We start from the raw sequence: 10,304 nt of genomic DNA, 5'->3' as shown, positions 1-10,304 counted from the left end.
AAAAAAAAAAAAAAAAAAAAAAAAAAAAAAAAAAAAAAAACACATATATATATATATATATATACATACATACATACATATAAATGTTTATTTTATTATCATTTAATTTTGTTACTAGGTTCATGAACATCCTTCACATCTTCTTCAATGAAAATATCAAATTTGTTAAATATATTCTCGCTATGTTCTGATAAAATATCATCATATTTTGCTATATTTTTCTCAACATGTATTCTACTATTCATCAATTTCGTCATACAGAAAGATGTGGAATCATGCACTCCTTGGTACAATGTTTTTAAATTATCTAAATTTTTATATATAATATCTGGATTATAATCGATAATTATATTTTTTTTTTTCGTTTTATATTTTTTGTTTTCACACGCTTCATTGAACTTTGTCGTTTTCTTCTTTTTCGTACTTTCATTTGATTTATTATTACTTTTATTATTTTCAGAAATAAATTCTCTGTCACTAAAATATGTCTCAGAGTTACTGGTATAATTTATTAATTCTTTTACATGTTTTGATAAATGATAATTACTTTCATTATTTATTTCCAAAGAAAATTCAAAGGAGTTTATCTGTTTGGATTCATTGAAAGAATTTAATGTTTCAGATGTGTTCTTTATATTCTTATTTGACAAACATCTAATTTCTTCATCATTTATATAACCTATATTGAAATTGTTGTCACTTTCGTTTCTTACTTCCTTTTTATTATTATTAAATAAAGATATAATATCAGTAGCATATTTAATTAATTCATTATTTCCGTTTTCATTGTTAGAAATACCGTTTTTATTAATATAAATTTTTGTTGAAAATGTTTTGTTTATTTTACCCATCATATTATTTTTTTTCCTATTGCTAACATGGTTAACTAAATTTATATTATCCTTTGACTTATACCCATTCTTTGAATAAACGTTTTCAGTTTTATCATTTGCATTCTTCTTTACGACCTTTTTGAATTTCTTAAAATTTTTATAATGTTCTTTTTTTTCTAAAATTATATTACTCATGTTATTATTATTTTAAAGTGGACATAGGAAAATAATGATATGCAGTTTTATTCTTAAATTGTTCTCTTATATTATATATATTATATTATATTATATTATATTATATTATATTATATTATATTATATTATATTATATTATATTATATTATATTATATCAATTATATAGTATATTTATTATTATATATATTTGTCCTTATGTTAAGTTCATCAATATATATAAATGTTCTCTTAATATATATTCGTTTTATTCGAACACTTCATTTTTATGAATACTTTTTTTGTTATTATATGGAAGAATAATATAACCCAAACTTTCACTTGTATATATGTTAAAAGTATATAATAACATATAAATATATATTCATATTGATAATTTTTATATAAGCAAAAAGTTAATAATAAAAATAAATCTGTTGATTTTTAGATATACAGATATCATCACATAATTTTTATCTTTATATTTTGTTCTTTGTAAAGATATTATATATGTTATTTATATCTTTTTCATTATGGTTAAATATGATTATGTCTACCATTATAAAATTTAATGTTTTTTTATATGTAGACATTATTTTTTTTTTTTTTTTTTTTTTTTTAAATAGCTATTTTATATACTACTTTAAATAAATAAAATATATATATATATATATAACTCTAATAAAGCCATTAATAATATTTAGTAATATTTTAAAAACATATATTGGCTGTCTTATTTTTTAATAATATGAAATAAAATTCTGAACGGTTCAGGATATTTTTTTTTTTTTTTTTTTAAAGCTAAAATAGTAGTACAATATTTACAATTGATATTATTCCTTTAATTGTTAAAAACAAATAGTACATTTTAGAACTTTAGAGATTCTTATTCGTTATAAAATATTAATACTTAATTGTATATATTATTACGTACTATATGGAAGCAAGAGATGTTTACATTATATATTATAAATATGTACACATTGAAACGTTGTCATTATTTGTTTACTCTATAATATGTATATCTGTACATATTTTAAATCTGATACTATATAAAAACACCACCCAGTGAATTAAATATAATGCATATATTTATTTATTTATTTATTTTTATGTATGTATGAATAATTTTATAGGCATTCTTTAAAATAACATATATATATATATATATGGCCAACAATTGAATATAAGAATATTTCCTTTTCTTACATAACAAGGAAAACATTAAAAGTCATTAAAAGGATAAAGTTAAAAAATTACGTCAAAAAATAAAATGTAAAATATGCGAATGATAAAATGGGATTCATTAAAAAAAAAAAAAAATAATAAATAAAACAAAACAAAAAATGAAAATAAAAATGAAAATAAAAATGAAAATAAAAATTGGTAGGCACACATGGAACTATTAAAAAGCATTTTAAAAAGAATAATTTATATGTACTGGAATTTTTGCATAAAATTGTAATGCAATATATAAATATATATATATATATATATATATATATATAACATACTAAAAAAAAAAAAAATAATAAAATAAAAAGAAACCATGAAAAATTAATATATATATATATATATATATATATATATATACAATAGATTAAGGGGAGTTAAAATTATTTTGTCTCTTCATCCATAAATTCCAAGAATTGTTCTGATATATCTTTTTCTTCCAAACCAGGTATCATATTTTTTATACCTAATATATCACATAATATGAGAAATATTTCTTTCTTCACATTTCTTTTTTTTAATATATCATTACTATTTTTTATTAATTCTATAATTATTTGTTTATCTATATGATTTTTCTCACAATATTGTTTTAATGCTTCTTTGGTATCACCTGAATTTGTATTTTCTTTATACTTTAATTCTAATTCATCTAAACGATATTGTAAATTATTTTTTTCATTATGTAAATCATCTATAATTTGATTTTTATTATCTAATTCTTTTTGATATTTTTCTATATCCTTTTTCATTTTTCTCATATTTGTTTGCACATCATTATTTTTAGCTAGTTCGTCTTTTAAAATTTTTATTTGAGAATTCAATATATCAATTTTAATATTATGTTCTTCTTTCATTGATTTAATAATTTTTGAGAAATCAATTTTTGTGTCGTTTCTAATAAGAAATTCGTGTTCTTCACATTCGGTTAGAGAAGATTTATCTGGGAATGGATCAAAATTTTTTTTTGAATTAACTACACTTTTTTCTTTCATATTATTATTATTATTATTATTATATGTAGTATAATTTTCCATATTTTGACAAAAGTCATTTTTCTCAATATTATGAATATTACTATTATTAAATGGTTTATTACTTGTTTGTTTGGAATGGAAACAAGAAGAATCATTATCATTATCATCATATATATTATTACTGTGAGTATAATTACTTTTATATTTGGTATATAGCGGTTGATTATTTTGTCCTACTTGATCATATTCCATAACTGATATGTCAATATGATTATTATCAGTTTTATCATTTATAGTAGCATATTCAGTATTATTATTATATTGATTGATATGTTCTCTTTTCATATTATTATTTAAATTTTGTTTGTGTATATCATATGGATCATCCATTTGTTTATTCATTTGGTCTACATCCTTTTTAGATGATATATGACCTATAATGGAAAAGGGTGATTTTTTTTCATTATTAAAAGTAAGATTATTTTTATATCTTAATATATAATCTAAAGAATTGCATCTTATTAATGTATTAGGGGAAGATTCATTTTTTTGGCTAGTGTCTTTTTCTATAAATTTTTTATTAGTATTATTTATTTCTACACTATAATTATTATTATGAAAACTTCCACTTTTATATATATTGTTAAGAATTCCCCCTTTACTTATATTTTCTTCGGAAATTGTATTATTATCATATACATGATGTATATTCTCAATTTTGAGTATGTCAAAAAATAAATTTTTTATATAATATTCATATTCTTCTTTATTATTTATATGAATACATTCAAATTTATCAATCAAATGAATATTTAAAAATTTTGATAATATAAGTAAAATATATTTACTTATAGAAATATAATTTAAGAAAAAAAAATCACTTTTTATTGAATTATAATAATTAATTTTATATTCATTGATTAATAATTGTGCCTTTTCATTTTTCATAAAATTTTTAAATAGGTTTATATTATTTATTATTTCTTCATATAATATATTTTTCATATTGTATATTATTTCTTTATCATTTCTTATACTACTGTCTTTATAGGATTTTAAAATATTATTGTTTGTATTCTTAACATTTCCATATTCATTAAAATTTTTATTATCATCTTGTTTATTATCATATGATAAATGAAAACCTTTCCGATCATAACTAATTTGCGAAAAGGTCTTCAAATTAGAAAAACTAAAAGTTTTCTCATTACATTTTGTAAATTCTTCCTTCTTATTGTTATTTTCATCTTTTATTATGGAATTGCTATTATCATCATCTGTAAGTATGACATTCTGGATATTTTGAACGGCCTTGTTTAGTTTATGCCACGCATTTTGCATTTCTTTGACACAGTTGTTTAATTTTTATAATAAATATAAATTAAATGTATAATAATAAAAAAAATATATATATATATATATAAATAAATGTAATATATTTATATGCTTAATAATTCTTTATTTATTTTATTTTCATTTATTAAAAGAATCCGAAACGAAATGCTACAAAAAAATAAAAATATTATATAATTATATATATAATATAAATTTATCATTTATTATATATTATTTGCAATTTTGTTTATATATTTTTTTTAGGAATACTATAAATGAAAATAAGAAGAATATATATATATATATATATATTATATATATATATATATGTAACATGTACAATAAATATATGAAAAGAAAAACTTATATAAAAAAATAATATACTTAACATTCACATATTAAAAAGGAATAGAGATACTTGCCTCCTTATTTGACTAAAAAAAAAAAAAAAAAAATTTATATATAATATATATAAATTATTTTTTTCTTTTTATTTATCATTCTTATGGTATAAAAAATGAAAAAGAAGAATTAAGTAAAAAATAAAAAATAAAATATATATATATATATATATATATATATATATTTATTTATTTATTTATATATATATTATCTGTTTATATATTTTGTTCAAATATGTTCTTCATACTTCATTTTAATACATATCAAATATATTAATCAAAACAAAAAGTTTAAAACAAACTTAAAAGAAAATGACACCTAAGTTAAAAATGAAGGATTATGAAAACCTTTGTAAATGGTTTAAAAGATTAAGTAACAGAAAAAGTTTACCTCTCTTGGCTGAAAAAAAAGAAGATCGTCTGAAAAATTTTACCAACTTTTCATTATATCATATTATGGAAAAATATGAATTTGTACCTAACTTTATTTTAAAAACTGAATTCTTATATCCTTTATTATATAAAAACCCAGAAGTGTTAAAGCAATCATATTTTAATCATCATAAACTTTCAACTGAGCAAAATAAAACAGAAATTAACAGTTCATAAAAAGAAATACAGTAGTTGAGCAAGCAAAATTTATAATTATTCAGATTTCACCAATAAAATATATATAGATATATTTTTTTTTTCCCACGTCCACTCTATGCATACACATTCTTATATTGAAAGACAGGAAAAAGTATATTTTTTATGAAATAAAATATTCAATTCACATATAATAATGCATGTATTATAGGTGAAAGGATTTGCCATTATTATTAAAGTTTTACCTTATTGTTTTTATACAAAATGATACATTTATAATAAGAAAGAAAAATAAATTCAAAACATTTTTCATATCTTTTTTTTATGTAGACTTACATCTAACATTTTATGCATATTATAATACTTATGCTTTGGTAGTAATAAATAATGTAATATATTATATATATATATATATATATATATATATATATATTATGTTCATATGTATATATTTATATATATATATTTAATTTAATATAATAATTTAAAACTTACAATATGAACACTATTCTTACCATTATATAAATAAAAAAAATATACACAAAATATTCTACTTTAGGAAAAAAAAATTTATCATAAAATATTTTCTCCTTTCATACATCAGAAAACAAAATCATATATAAAATAATATACACATTCATCTTTCCATATATTTGTGCTAAAATTTTCACGCACATATTTTTTTTCTTTTGATCATCTTAAATATTTAATTTGTTGACTTATAATAAACAAGTTTAAGCTACACATTATGTTGGGATGGGGGGGAGGAGCAAATAATAAATTTAGTGTTCATATGTATCATGGTAAAAAAAATAAAAAAATTAAAAATTAAAAAAAAAAAAATTAAAAAAATAAAAAAATTAAAAAATAAAAAATTAAAAAAATAAAAAAATAAAAAATTAATTTAAAAAAAAAATATTCGGTGGTACCAAAAAAAAAAAAATATATATTTTTTGAATACACACATATTATATGTAATAATAACTATATCTATATATATGTATTTATATATATATATATATATATATATATACATGTATTAATTTCATTTAGGTGAAATAACATTTTAATCACATTATTTGTATGATTTGTAAAAAAAGAAAGAAAGAAAGAATATATAATCACTTAAAATAATATCAATATAATTGTTCAATTAAACAAGTGGTCGTCATATTCATCAAATTGCTTATTTTTATGGTTATTTCTATAACCATTTTGATTATGATTAGTTTCATCTTTGTCATTATTTTCCATGGCTTGTTTATTTTTTTGGTTTTCTTCTTTTGTTACTATGTCTAAGAATTCCAGAACTTGGGATCTTTTTTGATACATGATATTAATTTTAAATGCGTTTGGATATTTTACTTTTTGTGGCCAATTCAAGGCAATGTCAATAAAATCACGAATAGCATATGATAAGTTAAAAGTATTTTCATATGGGTTTTTATAAAAAAATATGAGTGCTATAAAAAAGGACGAACAATAATATAATTTTTCTTTTTTATAAAAATAGAATTTAGGAAATGGTCTAATTTTTAATTCATTGATAGTTTCTAATTTTTTGAATAAGAGTCGTATTTTACTTTCAATCCATCCTTTCCAACTATTATAAATAAATTCATTAATACCCATAATTTGTATATGTAGGAAATGTTTATAAGTACTGAATAAATCTAATGGTTCTAAAATGGTCATCCAAACGTTATTACTACTAGTATTAATATTATTTATATTATTATTTGGCCACAATTTATTCATACGTATAGATGATTTGATATTATTTTCATCTTCCATATATTGGATAATAGAATGAGCTCTTTTGAATTCTTCTATTAGAATATTACGTGTACAATATGTGACATTGTGTGTTGAATTCATACATGGGAAAGCAGGTGTAATGATAGGCATAACGTGTAATTTATCTTTTATATTTTTTTCAGGGTCCCAAACTGGAAAATTATTTAATCCATCAATATTATATTTTTTAATATTTTGTAAAAGTACTGGATATTTCCAATTCCATATAGAATACACTTTAAAAAATTTACATATTAATTGACTAACATTAAAATTTGGGTATAACTGACAAATTTTTGCAGTTAATAATGCCCATGAAATACCTCCTAAGAAACCTAATATGTTACTATATATACCTCTACTTTTTGCCCATAATTTTATAAATCTTAATGTATTTCTAAAATAATCTTTATTCGGTACAGAATTTAATATTAAGTCAGCAACTCTAATACCGTTTAACGATCGAACTGTTACTTCATCTAAATTTTTCAAAATATAATCATTATCTAAAGAATAATAACAATCTTTTAATGTTTTATATGGTAAAGTTGCTAATAATAAATCAATGTCAACATCGTCATACATAAATTGTATAATAGGTGTATATGTTTCTGGTAATGCTTGTAACTTTTTTACATTTCTATCTTGTTGTAATTTTAAATAAAATTCATTAAAAAATATTTCTCTTGTCAAATTTTGGGGTGCCAAAAAAATACAATCTATATCACTGTTTGGAGTTATTACACCTAAACGATAAGAACCAAATGTATATAAATTTCCTGATATATTATTTGCTTCTTCTTCACTTATACCTTGATTTATAGATAATTCAATAAGAAACTCATGGAATAATTTATTTATCATACCTAAAACATGTTCTCTCTTTTTTAACCCACTTTCTTCTTCAAATAAATTATAACCTTTTAATAATTCTACTACATCATTTGATCTCTTAATATCTTCTTCGGAGGGATAATTTAATGATATGGGTTCTGTAACACCACCCTCTTCATATTTTTTATTCTCTTGTATATTCTCCTCATTTATTATTTCACGTCTATACGTAACATTATTCTTCTTATCTTCTATTTTCTTATTTAATGTACATTCTATATTATAATTTAAATACGTTTCCTCATTCTCTTCTTTTAACTCACTCACCTCAAAAAATTCCTCAAGGCTATCTTTTCTGTTCAGCATAAAATTACTACATTCAATCAAGTTCTCGTTTTCGTAAACAGTGTGCATTTATACAAACAAAAAAAGATAAACAAAAATGAAGAAAAATAAAGGAAAATAAGGAAAAATAAGGAAAAATAAAGGAAATATAAAGGAAATATAAAGGAAAAATGAAGGAAATATAAAGGAAATATAAAGGAAATATAAAGGAAAATATATAAATAAATAATATTACCAATAAAAAATAATTCAAATTAATTCATATATGAATGGATAATTTAATTGATAAATTAATAAATAAATAAATACATACATATATATATAATATATATAATATATATAATATATATTTATATATATATATATATATATATTTATATATGGTGACTGTAAAATATAGAAACTACATTTTATTTATTATCATGCAGGAATTATAATATTCATAAACAAATATCTTGTGAACTTTGCATAAATATTTATTTAACACGTTTTATATAAACAACTAAATAAATGGGAAAAATAAAATAAAATAAAAAATAAAAATATTAATATATATGAATAAACATATTCATGTTATTAATGATACAATTACAGTTATAATTATAATGTCAAAAGAAAAATGAAAAATATGTCGAAAAAATATATATATCTTAAAAGATATAATATATATATATTAAATATATTACATTATTCAAATGGTTGAAAAATATAAATGAATGTATAAATGAAATAAAAACGAATATACATATATATTTATATATATATATATATATATATATATATAATAATGGTTTATTTTTTTAATCACAGCTTTAATTAAATGAATAAAAAAAAAAAAAAAAATTAGTTTATCAAATAATTGTATTAATATTTAATTGATAATGATGAATACAATTATCCTTTCCAATATTTTTTCATATTAAAAAATGTATTATAAAATATAAATACATACATACATAAATACATACATACATAAATATATATATATATATATATATATATATATATATATATATAATAGCATTTATTTTATTATATACATAATGTTTACATTCTTTTATAATATATCTATATATTAATATAAATATATAGTAAAATGTTATATCATTTTACTAATATAATACATTATATGTAAAGTATTATTTCTCATGATGCCCACAAAAATATAAAAATAAAAAGAAGCAATTAATGAGTGTTGTATAAACGAATAGAAGGGAAAAGAAAATATATTATACATGAAATTAATAATATAATTCTATACAAATGAAATACATAAAAAAAAAAAAAAAAAAAAAAAAGGGTTTTTTTTTTATTTTTTTATAAACCTATTGTTTAAAAAAAATAATTCTTTGTATCGTATTTTATATATCTTTATTAAATAGAAAAAAATACTTATATGTTATAATAATTATTATATATATATTTATATATATAATAATTACATCTATGTATATATTTTTATAATTATGTAAATATTATGACAAATAATATAAATATAATTAAGAATGAAGATGTATTTATATATATATATATATATGTATATATGTATATAAATATTTTTAAGAAAAAAAAACATTCTTTCTTTTATATAAATTTTTTTTCTGTTTTATTACTTTATATATAATATTTTTTTTTTATAAATAATATATAAAACATACCCCCCCTTTAAAAATTAAGTATATTATTATGTTATTATATAAATATTTATTTTATTGAAATATAAAAAAAAAAAAAAAAAAAAAAAACATGTATTTTTATAAATAAAGGAAATATAAAAAAATAAATAACA

At 18.2% G+C, this 10,304-nt stretch overlaps 4 protein-coding genes across 4 annotated transcripts; 1 reads left to right on the top strand and 3 right to left on the bottom strand.

Annotated features, from left to right (window-relative positions):
- Nucleotides 1–115: 115 nt before the first annotated feature.
- On the bottom strand, nt 116–1,028 carry PRSY57_0624300 (hypothetical protein; the record flags this gene model as incomplete). The annotated part of the gene is made up of 1 exon (XM_020114632.1): nt 116–1,028. A coding segment is annotated over one exon (913 nt), but the record flags the coding sequence as incomplete, so codon positions are not given.
- Nucleotides 1,029–2,621: 1,593 nt separating this feature from the next.
- On the bottom strand, nt 2,622–4,556 carry PRSY57_0624200 (hypothetical protein; the record flags this gene model as incomplete). The annotated part of the gene is made up of 1 exon (XM_012906615.2): nt 2,622–4,556. The coding sequence occupies one exon, from the start codon at nt 4,554–4,556 to the stop codon at nt 2,622–2,624; it is 1,935 nt and encodes a 644-aa protein (XP_012762069.2).
- Nucleotides 4,557–5,263: 707 nt separating this feature from the next.
- PRSY57_0624100 (hypothetical protein) lies at nt 5,264–5,560 on the top strand (the record flags this gene model as incomplete). Its single annotated transcript, XM_012906614.1, has 1 exon — nt 5,264–5,560. One exon carries the CDS (start codon nt 5,264–5,266, stop codon nt 5,558–5,560), a length of 297 nt encoding a protein of 98 aa, XP_012762068.1.
- A 1,128-nt stretch (nt 5,561–6,688) lies between these two features.
- On the bottom strand, nt 6,689–8,584 carry PRSY57_0624000 (poly(A) polymerase PAP, putative; the record flags this gene model as incomplete). Its single annotated transcript, XM_012906613.2, has 1 exon — nt 6,689–8,584. The coding sequence occupies one exon, from the start codon at nt 8,582–8,584 to the stop codon at nt 6,689–6,691; it is 1,896 nt and encodes a 631-aa protein (XP_012762067.2).
- Nucleotides 8,585–10,304: the final 1,720 nt, after the last annotated feature.

The sequence above is a fragment of the Plasmodium reichenowi genome, chromosome 6 (genome assembly GCF_001601855.1).
Source record: "Plasmodium reichenowi strain SY57 chromosome 6, whole genome shotgun sequence".
NCBI lineage: Eukaryota > Apicomplexa > Aconoidasida > Haemosporida > Plasmodiidae > Plasmodium > Plasmodium reichenowi.
Note: the sequence above shows the minus strand (reverse complement) of the source record. Positions and strands in the feature narration are given on the sequence as shown.